Below are 16,363 nucleotides of genomic sequence, written 5' to 3' on the forward strand. Positions count from 1 at the left end.
CGGACTGGCGTTACTTCCTTCACGCCATTTAGCCAAGTCCCTAACGTTTTGTCCTCTGAGTATCACTAACGGGGGAGAGGTCTGTATGTAAACAATACAGATCTCTCCCCTGTCAGCTCCAGCACACTACTTTGTATGGCTCTGAATAGCAGTGTGTTTACATGGTAAAATACAGCACACAGTTAATCCTTTAATTGCCCCAGATGTTAACCCCTTCCTGCCCAGTATAATTAGTACAGTGTCAGTGCTTTTTATTAGCACTGATCACTGTATTAGTGTCACTGGGTATGTCAGTAACAGTTCCCCCCAAGTGTCAGAATGCCCGCCACAGTCCCACTATAAGTCGCTGATCGCTGCCATTACTAGTATAAAAGAAAATCCTGTATACAGTGCATCCAGAAAGTATTCACAGCGCTTAACTTTTGCCACATTTTGTTATGTTACAGCCTTATTCCGAAATGGATTGAATTCATTTTTTTTCCTCAACATTGTACAAACAATACCCCATAATGACAACATGAAAGAAGTTTGTTTTGAAATCTTTGCAATTTATTAAAAATAAAAGATGAAAAAAAAACACATGTATATACAGTGAGGAACAGCGGTATTTGAACACCCTGCGATTTTGCAAGTTTTCCCACTTAGAAACCATGGAGGGGTCTGAAATTCCCATTGTAGGTGCATTCCCATTCTAAGAGACAGAATTTAAAAAAAAATTCAGGAAATCACATTGTATGATTTTGAAAGAATGTATTTGTCTTGCACTGCTGAACATACATATTTGAACACCTAAGAAACAGCAAGAATTCTGGCTCTCAAAGACATGTTACTGTTCCTTTAAAAAGTCCACCTCTACTCCACTTATTAATCTAACTTAGTAGCACCTGTCTGAGCTCTTTAAAGACACCTGTCCACCCCACAATCAGTCAGACGCCAACTACTACCATGGGCAAGACCAAGGAGCTGTCAAAAGACACCAGAGACAAAATTGTGGGACCTCCACAAGGCTGGAAAGGGCTACGGAGCAATTGACAAGCAGCTTGGTGAAAATAGATCAACTGTTGGAGCAATTGTTAGAAAATGGAAGAGGCTAAAGATGACTGTCAGTCTCCCTTGGACTGGGGCTCCATGCAAGATCTCACCTCGTGGTGTATCACTGATGATAAGAAAGGTGAGGAATCAGCCCAGAACTACAAGGGAGGAGCTGGTCAATGACATGAAGAGAGCTAGGACCACAGTTTCAAAGGCCACTGTCGGTAGAACACTACGCCATCATGGTTTCAAATCATGCATTGCACGGAAGGTTCCCCTGCTCAACTCGTCACATGTCCAGGCCCGTCTGAAGTTTGCCAATGACCATCTGGATGATCCAGAGGAGGCATGGGAGAAAGTCATGTGGTCAGATGAGACCAAAGTAGAACTTTTTGGTCTAAACTTCACTCGTCGTGTTTGGAGGAAAAAGGATGAGTTGCATCCCAAGAACACCATCCCTACTGTGAAGCATGGGGTGTGCTTTTCTGCGAAGGGGACAGGACGACTGCACTGTATTAAGGAGAGGATGAATGGGGCCATTTATTGTGAGATTTTGAGCAACAGCCTCCTTCCCTCAGTCAGAGCATTGAAGATGGGTCGTGGCTGGGTCTTCCAACATAACAACGACCCGAAGCACACAGCCAGGATAACCAAGGAGTGGCTCCGTAAGAAGCATATCAAGGTTCTGGAGTGACCTAGCCAGTCTCCAGACCTAAATCCAATAGAACATCTTTGGAGGGAGCTGAAACTCCAACAGCCCCGAAACCTGACAGATCTAGAGGAGATCTGTGAGGAGGAGTGGGCCAAAATCCCTGTTGCAGTGTGTGCAAACTTGATCAAGAACTACAGGAAATGTTTAACCTCTGTAATTGCAAACAAAGGCTTCTGTACCAAATATTAACACTGATTTTCTCAGGTGTTCAAATACTTATGTTCAGCAGTGCAAGACAAATTCTTTAAAAACCATACACTGTGATTTCCTGAATTTTTTTTAAAATTTTGTCTCTCAGAGTGGGAATGCACCTACAATGTGAATTTCAGACCCCTCCATGATTTCTAAGTTGGAGAACTTGCAAAATCACAGGGTGTTCAAATACTTCTGTTCCTCACTGTAAGTATTCACAGCCTTTGCCATGATACTGAAAATTGAGCTCTGGTGTATCCTGTTCCCACTGATCATCCTTGAGATGTTTCCACAACTTGATTGGAGTCAACCTGTAGGAAATTCAGTTGATTGGACATGATTAGGAAAGGCATAAACCTGTCTATACAAGGTCCCACAGTTAACAGTGCATGTCAGAGCACAAACCAAGCCATGAAGTCCAAGGAATTGTCCATAGACCTCTGTAGACCTTGTATCAAGGCACAGATCTGAGGAAGGGTACAGAAAATTTTCTGCAGCATTGAAGGTCCCAATGAGCACAGTGGCCTCCATCATCCATAAATGGAAGAAGTTTGGAACCACCAGGAATTTTCCTAGAGTGGGCCACCCAGCCAAAATGAGCGGTCGAGGGAGAAGGGCCTTAGCCAGAGAGGTAACTAAACATGGTCACGCTGAAAGAGCTCCAGCATTTCTCTGTGGAGAGAAGAGAACCTTTCAGAAGAACAATCAACTCTGCAGCACTCCACCAATCAGGCCTCTATGGTACAGTGGCCAGATGGAAGCCACTCCTCAGTAAAAGGCAAATAGCCTGCCTGGAGTTTGCCAAAAGGCACCTGAGGGACTCTCAGACCATGAGAAACAAAACTCTCTGGTCTGATGAAACAAAGATTGAACTCTTTGACCTGAATGCCAAGCGTCATGTCTGGAGGAAACCAATCAATCAAACCAATCAATATCTGGCCAATGCTATCCCTAGAGTGAAGCATGGTGGTGGTAGCATCATGCTGTGAGGATGTTTTTCAGCGACAGGAACTGGCAGACTGGTCAGAATCGAAGGAGAGATGAATGCAACAATGTACAGAGACATCCTTGATGAAAACGTGTTTCAGAGCGCTGTGGACCTTAGACTGGGGTGACGGTGATCTTTCAACAGGACAACGACCCTAAGCACACAGCCCACATAACAAAGGAGGGGCTATGGGCCAACTCTGTGAAATGTCCTGGAATGGCCCAGCCAGAGCCAAGACTTGAACCCAACTAAACATCTCTGGAGAGATCTGAAAATGGCTGTGCACCGACGCTCCCCATCCAACCTGATGGAGCTTGAGAGGTACTGCAAAGAAGAATGGGAGAAATTGCCCAAAAATAGGTGTACCAAACTTGTAGCATCATACTCAAAAGGACTTGAGGCAGTAATTGGTGCTAAAGGTGATTCAACAGAGTATTTGCCAAAGGCTGTGAATACTTATGTACATGTGTTTTTTTTTTATTTTTAATAAATTGCAAAGATTTCAAAACAAACTTCTTTCAGGTTGTCATTATGGGGTATTGTTTGTTGAATGTTGAGGAAAAAAATTAATTTAATCCATTTTGTTATAAGGCTGTAACATAACAAAATGTGGCAAAATTTAAGCGCTGTGAATACTTTCGGGATGCACTGTACATACCACCATTTGTAAACGCTATAACTTTCACGTAAACAAATTAATTTACACATATTGGGATATTTTTTTTTTTAGCAAAGACATATAGCAGAATACATTCTGGTCTAAATTTATGACGAAATTTGATTTTGTAAATTTTTTTTACTGGACATGTTTAATAGCAAAAAGTCAAAAATCTTGTTTTTTTTTCTCAAAATTGTCAGTCTTTTTTTGTTTATAGCACAAAAATAAAAAAAAACAGGCGATCAAATACCACCAAAAGAAAGCTCCATTTGTGAGGGAAAAAAGGAGGTACATTTAATTTGGGTGCAGCATTGCATGACCACTCAATTGTCAGTTAAATTAACGGAGTGCCGTATTGCAAAAAATGGCCTGGTCAGGAAGGGGGGTAAAGCCTCTGGAGGGCAAGTGGTCAAAGTCACCCCCCCTTCCCCCCAGGATAGGATGACCTCCCAAAAATTCCAGGAGGCGGGAGAGCACACCACTTAGAAATAAGTCCTGTTGGGAATTAGGGGTATAAATCATACCCATTTTTTATTGGAATGTCACCAATCCTACCCTTCATCTGCCAACACGCCCTGGAATGTCCAGGGGACGTGGCCAGATATCAAAATTGATACTTCCTTTGATTTGGCTTCCTTATCAGTGGCGTGGTAAGCAAGAGGATAAAATCTGTTTTTCAGAAGTGGAAACCTGTCATCCCGGAAGTGAGTTTCCTGTAGAAACGCTACATCCAAGCGCAACCTTTTGAGCTCGGATATGAGCTTATGTCTTTTCTCAGGAGGGTTAGATCACTTAACGTTAGGGAGGTGATACACATAGAGTCCATCACAGCACAAGAGAAAAAAAAATGGGGGGGGGGGGGGATAAGACTAGGAAAGACAAACAAAAAAGCTAAGAAAGAAGATCAGGCAGAAGAAAGAAAAAGTAATTAAAAGAGAGGTCACAGTAATTAGCGACCCCGCTTATATACTAGAAGGAAAGTCCCCGTAGCATTCACTAATGCAGCCAACTGCCACTGGAGCCAAGGCCTAATGAGGGAAGCGGTTGGATACAGCCATTGGGAGAGCTCCCACATCTCTGCTCCAGATAATAACACAGTCAAACAAAATATACAACACATGAAACATTTAGTAACCTATAAGAAACTATGTGGCAAATGAGCTTTAATGTTGATAAATGCAAAGTTATGCACTTGGGGGCTAAGAATATGCATGCATCATACATACTAGGGGGAGTACAACTGGGGAAATCAATGGTGGAGAAGGATCTGGAAGTACTGGTAGATCATAAGCTCAATAATGGCATGCAATGCCAAGCCGTGGTTTCTAAAGCGAGCAAAATCCTCTCTTGTATTAAAAAAGGTATAGACTCCAGAGAGAGAGATATCATTTTACCCCTGTACAAATCATTAGTAAGACCTTATCTGGAATATGCAGTTCATTTTTGGGCATCAATTCACAAAAAAGAACATTGGGGAACTGGAGAAACTGCAGGGCAACCAAACTGATAAGAGGCATGGAGGAGCTCCGCTATGAGGAAAGATAAGAGGAACTGAATTTATTCTCTCTTGAGAAGAGGAGATTATGAGAGGATATGTTCATCATGTACAGTATAAATACATCAGTGGTTCATATAGTGAACTCGTTGTAGAGTTATTCACGGTGAGGTCATCACAGAGGACAAGGGGGCACTCTTTACGTCTGGAGGAAAAGAGATTTAATCTCCAAATACGGAATGTTTTCTTCACAGTAAGAGCTGTGAAAATGTGGAATAGACTCCCTCAAGAGTTGGCTCTGGCCAGCAAAATGGATTGCTTTAAAAAAGGCCTGGATTCTTTCCTAAATACCCATAATATAACTGGATACTAACATTTATAGGCAAAGTTGATCCAGGGAATATCCAATTGCCTCTCGAGGAATCAGGAAGGAATTTTATCCCCTGAAGGAGCAAATTGGATCATGCTTTTGCTGGGTTTTTTTTCCTTCCTCTGGATCAACTGTAGGTATAGGATTAATTTTTTTCGTTATGGTTGAACTAGATGGACTTTTGTCCTTTTTCAGCCAGACTAACAATGTAAGTGGAGTGATGTGTACATCCTGTCTGCAATGATACCTCCATGGAAATTCACAAATGACACAGTCCCATCCAAAACCCTGCATTCATCCAAGATTCTAATCTCTACATGGGGTGGAGGGGGGGGGTGGATTTCAACGATCAGATGCTACAGCCCTATTTAGCAACAAGAAGGTCCTGTTTCTGGTACAAAAAATTACAATTTACCTTTTTCATTTGGCCACTTATAAGTGTTATGTAACTATAAAGGTTTCCCCTTAAGCCCATACATCCAATGAAACAGAAGCAGGGGTGTACCTAGCCATAGATGCCTCACAGCTGTATCTAGATAACTAGTTGGCCTGTAGCTGCCAGTCTAATATGGTATAAAGAAACAGCCTGATGTAGAGCTCATCCACCCAGCTGAACCAAGTGGCCCAGGCCACGCATGTGATAATCACCCACTGGGAGTGGGAAGCTTAGCCTCTGTACCAGGCAGGAGGGTGAATCCCACAGAGCTAAATGTACATCCCTCGTCTCCATATAGAGGAGGTGTCTCTACCCCCATTCCACCACATGGCAGCTCAGATCTATCTGATAGTTAAAAAGAAATGGACAAGGTGGACAGAGGGGCAGAGCCCACACCAGTGCATGAATAACAAAAATAGGATAAATAGTAAGAAATAAAGCCCTCTATAGCAATGGCCCATGGAAGGTACTGCCAAGTTAGATGCAATAAAGAGCCATATATTGTTACTACATTTCCATAAGGAGCAGAAAAAAAATAAAGTACACAGCCCTTCCTGAAAGGTTAAACCAGAAAATTTACAGCGTAGATAAAGATCACATCTGAGAAATCCTTCTACTGTAGCAAGGGTCCATTTGAAGAGAGGGTAATCATCCCATAGATGTAAGCAGTTATCCACTCTGTAGAGCTATGGCAAAACAGTAAGGCTCCAAGACCTTTACAGATCTGCATTGGTTCTCAGTTCTCTGCGACAGTGCATCCTAGTATCACTCAGATGGTAGACAGTAGGGAAAGGGCTTTTCAGTACCCTGGCACTAGCCTTCCAGTAGGGCAGGGTCAGGACTTCCATATGGTAAATAGTGAGGGACCAGACCCTCCATAACAGTGATGTGGGATAAGAACTGCTCCATTGTAGCAATAGATAGCCATACAGTGTGAAGGCACCTCCTGAAGGAGAAGAAAAAATTAAGTTACAACACCCTTCATAAAAGGTTAACAGCAAAAAATTTAACTGAGATGAAGACATGGGGTGCACAGAAGGATCCTAGAAAGTCCTTCTACTGTAGCCAGGAACCATCTAACTGAGAGGTGATCAGAGCCATAGATATAAGCAGTTCTCCATGCTGTGTAACAGGAAAGGGGTTACGCATGGCCCAGAAACTAATATCAAAATAGGGCAAGTTCAGGACTCATGGACCTTCAAGGCTCGGAGTGCAAAAATGGCATTGCCGAGGAGGTAGGCCAGGACAGTGCCCAGAAGCAACAGATAAGACTTGTCTGCCATGGCAGGAATTGAAGCCAATTAGGGACCTCAATCAGTTCCATTTCCATGAAAGTGAAGAGGGCTGGCAGGTGCTGATCGAAGTGTAAATGAATCAGGCCCTTTCCTGATTGAGACCGCAAGGGGGTAGCCCCAGCGGTAGGTGAGCCCTAGTTGTCTAGTCTTCTCCAGACTAGAGAAGACTAGTGCCTCCTTTTGATTGTAATGGTGCAGTCAGATCACTGATCAATTAGATCATTCGGCAGATCACATCTCGAGGCTGGTTTGGGTCCATTGGCTTGCGGCTCAGTGCCCTGTGTACCCGGTTGATTTTCAGATCATCCGGGGGGACACAGTCCATTACTGTTACTGTGTCCTGCAGGTGTTCAGGACTCATTGCTTCTGGTAGGCCACGGAGCCACAAGTTATTGTAGCAACTCCGGTCTTCATGCTCCTCCAAGTGAAGCTGGAGTATGATAACTGTGGAGCTTTGGGCATCCTGGGCTTGTTCTAGTGCACATCCCCATGTTCCAGAGCAGTGACTGAAGCCTCCCTTGTTGATAGGCAGCCGGCCAGAGACTGTACTTCAGACCGCTCCAGCTTAAGTTCCTTTTGGTAGTCTTCCAGACGGAGTATGAGTGCCTCGGTCTCAGATTTGGTTGGTAGCACTTGGATGAGCACCTGCAGGTCTTCCCCCACTGGTAAGGATGAGGGATGAGGTAGCAGACAGGATGAGTGGAGAGCTTGGTCAATCAAAGACAAAAGCCTCTGGTAAGTTGGAGTAGGTGTCTGAGGTAACCAATCTAGGAGGGGAGACCACTGGGTCCTGCTGTGAGAATGGTACGGTATGTGGCCCACATAGCACCGCCATATTGGCACTGCAGTCATGCGTATTCACTCAGCCATGTCCAGACTGCATATGAACATTCAAGAATAAATTGTCTTTTTTTAAACTTTACATATTACCTATTAATCAAAACAATAATCAGCCAACTACTCGATTATGAAAATAATCATTAGTTGCAACCCTACATTGTGTATAAGGCAGTGCTAGCATAAATATGAGTACAGCTTACAGGTATATGCAAAATATAGAAAGTTAAGTGGAAGAAATATATCAGCAGTAAGGGGCTCAGCAGGCCCCTGTGCAAGAGCCCTAACAAGTAATCTGCCTGCCTTTACTAATAGTAAAGTTATAACAGCGTGACAAATTTGATCATGACTAGGGATATAAAAGACCCAAGCAATAAAACAAGTCTTTTGTGTCAGCATATGGTGGTCATGGTTATATTGCACCTAACCATTGAGGGAGGGATTGAGACAGAAGGATGGAGAGAGAGGAGGTAGAGAGTGGGAATGGTGATAGAAGAAGTAGAGAGAAGAAAGGCAGTAGGAAAGGGGAGGGGGAGTTCAGTGTACAGAATGCTCCTTGATTAAGGATGGTCTCTCCAAGGCTTAGGTAGCTAGCAACCAAGATGTAAAGCTGCACGGTCCTTATAAAATCTGCCACCGACATAATCCTTCTCAGAAACACAGCACTGCACACCGGTTGTTGGAGTGTGGGCAGACACAAGGGACAGGGTGGGATACTGGGCAGAGTATGTCTGTGAAATTGTCTCAGCCTGAACTGTCAGTTGCAGCCAGCCACTCTTTTTTCATGCATAGTTTCTAATGTCCATGGCATTTTACGGACAAGAGAAAATAGGGTATTTTTTACAAACTTTTGCTGAAAATACATACAGTTGTCAACCCTGGTAGTAAGGATTATAATGCCTTTAAGTAAATTTACCCCTTTCCTGCACACTAATTTCCCATGTGCTGTATGCTGTGTATGGGAGATTCCATTTTCTGCACCCAAAGATACCAGTGCTGGAGTGATTTGCTTGCGTAGCGTTCATCCTGCAGGGGCTGTTGAGAATATGCCCAGGTTTCCCTTGCTACTACAGAGGCTGCTCACGATAGACACAGTTCCATCCACACCGACAACTCAGGCTCAGTCTAGAGCAGTGGTTCTCAACCTTTCTAATGCCGCGACCCCTTAATACAGTTCCTCATGTTGTGGTGACCCCCAACCATAAAATTATTTCGTTGATACTTCATAACTGTAATTTTGCAGTGGGAGGAGTAGTGCCACGTCATTGGTGTCAGTGGGAGGAATAGTGTCCCATCACTGATGTCAATGGGAGGAATAGTGCCCCATCATTGGTATCAGTGGTAGGAATAGTGCCCCATCATTGGTGTCAGTGGTAGGAATAGTGCCCCATCATTGGTGTCAGTGGGAGGAATAGTGCCCCATCATAGGTGTCAGTGGGGGGAATAGTGCCCCGTCATTGGTGTCAGTGGGAGGAATAGTGCCCCGTCATTGGTGTCAGTGGGAGGAATAGTGCCCCGTCATTGGTGTCAGTGGGAGGAATAGTGCCCCGTCATTGGTGTCAGTGGGAGGAATAGTGCCCCGTCATTGGTGTCAGTGGGGGGAATAGTGCCCCGTCATTGGTGTCAGTGGGGGGAATAGTGCCCCATCATAGGTGTCAGTGGGGGGAATAGTGCCCCATCATAGGTGTCAGTGGAAGGAATAGTGCCCCGTCATAGGTGTCAGTGGGGGGAATAGTGCCCCGTCATTGGTGTCAGTGGGAGGAATAGTGCCCCGTCATTGGTGTCAGTGGGAGGAATAGTGCCCCGTCATTGGTGTCAGTGGGGGGAATAGTGCCCCATCATTGGTGTCAGTGGGGGGAATAGTGCCCCATCATAGGTGTCAGTGGGGGGAATAGTGCCCCATCATAGGTGTCAGTGGAAGGAATAGTGCCCCGTCATTGGTGTCAGTAGGAGGAATAGTGCCCCGTCATTGGTGTCAGTGGGAGGAATAGTGCCTCGTCAGTGGGAGGAATAGTGCCCCGTCATAGGTGTCAGTGGGGGGAATAGTGCCCCGTCATAGGTGTCAGTGGGGGGAATAGTGCCCCGTCATAGGTGTCAGTGGGGGGAATAGTGCCCCGTCATTGGTGTCAGTGGGAGGAATAGTGCCCCGTCATTGGTGTCAGTGGGAGGAATAGTGCCCCGTCATTGGTGTCAGTGGGAGGAATAGTGCCACGTCATTGGTGTCAGTGGGAGGAATAGTGCCACGTCATTGGTGTCAGTGGGAGGAATAGTGCCACGTCATTGGTGTCAGTGGGAGGAATAGTGCCACGTCATTGGTGTCAGTGGGGGGAATAGTGCCCCATCATTGGTGTCAGTGGGGGGAATAGTGCCCCATCATAGGTGTAAGTGGGGGGAATAGTGCCCCATCATAGGTGTAAGTGGGGGGAATAGTGCCCCATCATAGGTGTCAGTGGAAGGAATAGTGCCCCATCATAGGTGTCAGTGGAAGGAATAGTGCCCCATCATTGGTGTCAGTGGGAGGAAAAGTGTCCCATCACTGGTGTCAGTGGAAGGAAAAGTGTCCCATCACTGATGTCAGTGGGAGGAATAGCGCCCCATCACTGGTGTCAGTGGCAGGAATAGCGCCCCATCGTTGGTATCAGGGGGAGGAATAACGCCCCAATGTTGGTGTCAGTGGGGGGAATAGTGCCCCATCATAGGTGTAAGTGGGGGGAATAGTGCCCCATCATAGGTGTAAGTGGGGGGAATAGTGCCCCATCATAGGTGTCAGTGGAAGGAATAGTGCCCCATCATAGGTGTCAGTGGAAGGAATAGTGCCCCATCATTGGTGTCAGTGGGAGGAAAAGTGTCCCATCACTGGTGTCAGTGGAAGGAAAAGTGTCCCATCACTGATGTCAGTGGGAGGAATAGCGCCCCATCACTAGTGTCAGTGGGAGGAATAGCGCCCCATCGTTGGTATCAGGGGGAGGAATAACACCCCAATGTTGGTGTCAGTGGGGGGAGGAATAGTGCCCCATCGTTGGTGTCAGTGGGGGGAGGAATAGTGCCCCATCGTTGGTGTCAGTGGGGGGAGGAATAGTGCCCCATCGTTGGTGTCAGTGGGGGGAGGAATCGTGCCCCATCGTTGGTGTCAGTGGGGGGAGGAATTGTGCCTCATCGTTGGTGTCAGTGGGAGGAATAGTGCCCCATCATTGGTATTAGTGAATCCAATGATTGGGCACTATTCCTCCCACTGACACAATGATACTTACCTTGCTGACCCCTGCTCCAGCCTGGGCTCGCTCCCTCCCTCCCTCTCCCATGGTACAGACACTTACCTGTCAGCTGTCTTCCTTCTCCGGCCGCTCTCCTCCTCTTCACCGGCTCGATCTTCGTGGTGCCGCTCGGCTCCTGCTCTCCAAGCTCCACCTCCTCGCCGGTGATTGGCCGCCTGTGTGCCTCTCCTGAGCTACAGTTCCGGCGGCCAATCACCGGCGAGGATTGATCCCGAGGGTGTGTCCAGATGACAGGGGCGGCATGTCATCCCGCCCACACCTGGAGACGGATAGAGCAGCGGTGTCTCGGTTCCTAACACCATCGGAAATATGTGTTTTCCGATGGTCTTAGGCGACCCCTGTGAAAGCGTCGTTCGACCCCCAAAGGGGTCGTGACCCCCAGGTTGAGAACCGCTGGTCTAGAGGATGCCTTTTTTATCATTTATTGCTGAGTAACTTGAAACAGGAGAAGGGTTCAGGGATCACCATACTCCAAACAATAGCAGAAATTACAGGACAGCTTCTCACTAATCTTCTCTAAGCAGCCTTTCCTGGAGGTAACAAGGTAGGACTCTATAAGAGCAGTCCCACTCCATATAGCAACCTCTGGCATTTGAAGTGTTACTAAACCCAGGACTCTGCATTCACTATATCTGGTCTCCTACAGTACACACAACATGGAAATGCAAATATTTTAGTAAATATAAACTGATAAATATCTTTTCTTATCAGCAGTATAGAACAGTCTTGTGACTTCTATCAGTGTCCAGTTGAACACCGGTAAAGTCCTCTGAAGCTGCATAACCCTGGGCCCTTTGTCAGGACTGTGCTGAATGGCCCTGTACTGATAACATGCACATTCCCAAAGAAAAAAAAAACTCTAGCAATACACACTAAACTGACCATGTGCAGTGTGACTCCTAGAGCTCTGTACTATCAGCAGATGGACTGTGGACAGTAGAAGAAGGGGAGGATCAGAGAAGACAGGATCAAACCACCTTTTTACACAATGCAGGGGATTAACCCCTTAGGTTTCACAGTGAATATACCAAACAAGCTTTACTGCATTTACAGACTGATTTTACTGTTGTGGGTCTAGTAACACTTTAACTTCATTCTAGTACTTGCACACTCAAGGGTCCGCATCAAAATGTCCCCGGAGCCGGTGAGGGAGACAAAAGCTCCTTCTCCAGACCAGGACTCTAGGATGATGAGCTCCACCCAAAAAATCCTTTAGCAATCTTCTCGAGGTCCTCAGCCCAGCACCTGCTTAGGTGCAAACTGCAATTTCTTGTCTCACTAGCTATCTCTCAGGGGCAAAAATTACGGAAGAACTGGAACCCTCCCTGGAGAGGAAAGAACACTCAGGAAAGGTCTCCCAATCATGTATCACCTCCTTGGTCACCTTCTGGATGCCTCTTTATGTGGATTAGCTGGGGCATGATGAATATTTACATTGGACATTTGACTTTCCCTGCCCTATATTCTGGAAGCTTCTTCCAGAAGCAGGTGAGAGAAATCAAACACCCAGCTAGGAATCCCTGACCAGACAAAAACAATAGATTACTGCTCCTCTGACTGCAGTGAAGCAAAAACTACATTTAGCCTTGCAGCTTAACTAGAGGAGGGTGCTACGCTTACACTTACAAACCTTGATCCTAGTAAGTTCAGGTACATTTAAACATTTTTATGGTGACAAGTGTTCATTAATATATAACCTATCTGGTACTGATTAAAAGCATACAGTGTACTAGCCATTATAATTTCTTTTCTGAATTTTTAACAGGAAGTTAGAGAAAATAAGTATATAAAGTGAAGGGAATTCCCCTCTAAGACAATTGTAACTGGAACAGGTGTTCCAATTGGAAGGTTTACTAATTGTGCTAGTGACAGCTAAAAGTTTGGATTTCCCATCATTTTCTCTCTTAGTGACCATGGTCACCTTTGTGTAATAATCTAAGAATTGAAGGCATTGTTGTTGTTTTTTTTCTCTTGGTATTCTAGGTTGCACGAAGGCTCTGCCCACACCATGTTGGACATTATCTTGGTATGGATGTACATGATACTCCTGATGTATCTCGATCTCTGTCCCTGCAGCCGGGTATGGTAATTACAATAGAACCAGGTAAAAAATGTGCTCCTACCGAACACTGTAGGACAGGTTTTAACAGAGTGCATTGTTTTATGTCTATGTTAAAATACACGTTTTCCAGGACCCAATGGAAGGAAGAGAGTCCAGGGGATTGCCCCTGCTGGTTGCCAAAACTTCCTCAGCTGTAGACAACTCTGTTATAACCCATAGTCTTAAGAGTAAGGACAGAAAATGTTCCTCCTGGAAATCCTAAGATCTATTGGTTTCCTCATGTAAGTTGCTCGCGGGGCAACAGGTCAGATAATAAAAATCCTAGTATTACCCCTTATTAGAGTATTTGAGGGCATGCAGTTCCTTCCTCAGCACAGGTTCAGCTGTGGCTCTGGCACGATTTCTAAAGGTGTTCTGAATGGTGCTGTCCTTCCCTCCCTTTATGTTCCACCTCCTTCCCCACATCCTATACAGTATTTTACTGCAAGGGTAAAATGTATAGGGTGTATTGAGGTTTTATGGTCCCTCTTTGGGGCTACTGGCTGGGGTCGTAGCCACTGTACTTTTGGGGCACCTGTCTTTTTAAATCAGAGTTGTACACTATGCAGGAATCCATGGCTGAATATTATGTACCCCTTAGTGGAGTTACTGCTGGGGACCAGTGTGTTTTTGGGCTTCTGCCCCTTTAAAAGAGAGCCTGGAAGTGGAAAGAGAAGTCACAGCCAAGGGTCTCAGTTTGGGGCAATCTTTTCTATGTCGTGTTGGCTGCAGGCTTTTACAGCTGCTGCGGGAGCCACAGCCCTGCAGTCCAACGACTTATAGCTAAAGAGACTGTGGCACTGAGGGTTGTGGCGCCCATGGGAGTAGTGGAAGTTCTAGCCCCATGTTTGTGTAGGGCTTCTGCCTTGATCAGCCTGGAATGTAAACGCTTACTTAAAATTATTGATTTTTTTTTTTTTAAAAATGCAATTACACTTAGCCAACATGTGGCCAAAGAAAAGTTTGACAGTGTCTCTTTACTGGACTTTTATACGTTCTATCTTCCAAAATAAAAATATCCCACTCTTCACAATCACGCCTTATTCATGTCATCAGTTTTTGGCTGCACCTATTGTTGTGAGCAACTATTTTTGAGGTTGAAGCACACAGAGGATAAATTTATAACCAAAATACCTTGAGAATTCATTGAGCATTGCTACTATATCCATTGAACCAGATATTGATGCGTTTATCAAAAGCAGTGTCAAATATCACACTAGTTTTATGTTGCCCTCTCTTACTTTTATAATAAAATATTTTACAAAAAAAAGTTTTATTACTCAGAATTGTACATTATCTATATCAGTGATCATTAACTTGTGATCTGCCCAAATGTTTCTGCTCATCAGCTATACTTATTGTTAGTGTATTTTATGTGTGACCCAAAACAATTCTTCTTCTTCCAATGTGGTCCAGGAAAGTCAAAAGGTTGGACACCCCGGGTTAGGGTGTACTTGAATGCCATGGACAGATTTCATAGGACAGTCCCTGTTTGTGATTGTAGAGGTCCCAAGTAAGGGCCTTGCAGTATAGACTGCTATGACCTCATGCTGGATTTGACAAACCTTTGTATATATGTGTCTCATCAATCTCTGAGAAGCAGAGTGGTAAGTGCATCCTAGGCTTTCAGGCGGTCACTTGGTTGTCCGTTCATACAATCACCTTATTGTACAAAGTGGATATGGTAACATCAGCCAATGCAAGTGTTGGGCATAAAGTTTGACAGACGTCAGTTTAACTGACTTTCCTTTAAGGCTGTTAGTCTGACTTCCACACTGTTTATTTACCCGCCACATTTTGGCACTACTTTGGGACATGCCAGTCAGTGATAATCTAAAGTAGAGCTGTGTCCTCCCAATAAATTAAAGAGAAAGTAGGATCTTTTGCACCCACCATAAAATCCTTTTCACTGCGCTCAGTGGAGGAAACAGCACCCGCCCCTCTGGCTTTCTATTGCCTACATGTGTGAATATTTTGTTTGTGTTATTTGCACTGTTATGCCATGTAACTGTGCAGGCAGTGTGGCCACGACCAGGGGTTGTGCTCAGCACTCTTTTGTTATGTAGTGCACCTAGTGTCCTATTCCTGCAGGTGACGATATACCTAGTCAGTGATTATCTAACACAGATCTGTGTCCTCCAATGTACAGAGGGAAGGATTTTATGGTGAGTATGCAAAATCATGTATTTTTAAATGCAAGCAGCATAAGTACCTGATTTTGTCTTGGTATCTGCCTCTTGCAGTCCTTTTACAGCAATGCTCAGACCAGGGGAGGGAGGAGCAGCACAAGGAAACAGTTGTGCTACAGTGTAAGGTGTTTACTGATGGTAGAGAGTAATGGGGAGATAATTGCATCAGTCTGCTGCTTCTCATTCCACTGCCCAATCACAGTCCCAGTACAGTGTCCTACTGGACAGAACTGTGCTGTGTGGCAGAACTGTGTAAATCTCAAAACCAGATGTCCTTTGGCAGGTAAAACATCTGTTGTGTATTTTATCTGTGTATTTATCTGTTTGGCCAGAGTACAGTTTTAAACAGTACAGCTTTTCCTTTGCTGTATTGCTAAAGTACCCGTTGACCCTGTCATGTCTACAGAACAGGAGGTGAAGGGAAATCTCCCCACTGGGGCACAGATAGAAAAATACCTGACGGGGTTTCACAATTCCCTACTCCATCTAAACTAAAGAGACACATTTTGACTTTAGCCATACTTTTAAAGAACTCTTGCCAAAAGGTAAGAGGGGACCCCGTGCACATCATACTTGGTCCAATTGAAATCTGTGCCAGAATTTTCAAATGAAATTCATTTTTTAATACTGCCAGTGCTGGCTGTACCTCCACCCTAGGTTGAAGCCCAACTATGAGTGTTCCTATTGAGAAGGTATAGTCAACACTTAGCCCCTGCCTCAAGGTTTACACAGCCTGTAAGGCCCCTTCTCTTCTGTGCAGTCAATCAGAGCTCCATCTCCTTT

The 16,363-nt window shown here is 44.9% G+C and overlaps 1 protein-coding gene across 8 annotated transcripts in view; it reads left to right on the forward strand.

Annotated features, from left to right (window-relative positions):
• The window catches only part of XPNPEP3 (X-prolyl aminopeptidase 3), a 151,974-nt gene that overhangs the window by 126,468 nt on the left and 9,143 nt on the right, over positions 1–16,363 (forward strand). For all 8 annotated transcript variants that reach the window (XM_089684854.1, XM_089684857.1, XM_089684855.1 and 5 more), the window contains one exon: positions 13,274–13,394. In XM_089684854.1, the coding sequence (XP_089540980.1) occupies positions 13,274–13,394 (121 nt within the window). The remainder of the gene's footprint in view (positions 1–13,273; positions 13,395–16,363) is intronic.

This window comes from Staurois parvus, unplaced genomic scaffold, assembly GCF_062004578.1.
Source record: "Staurois parvus isolate SC_StPar_1 unplaced genomic scaffold, SC_StPar_1.0 ptg000360l, whole genome shotgun sequence".
NCBI classification, from domain to species: domain Eukaryota; kingdom Metazoa; phylum Chordata; class Amphibia; order Anura; family Ranidae; genus Staurois; species Staurois parvus.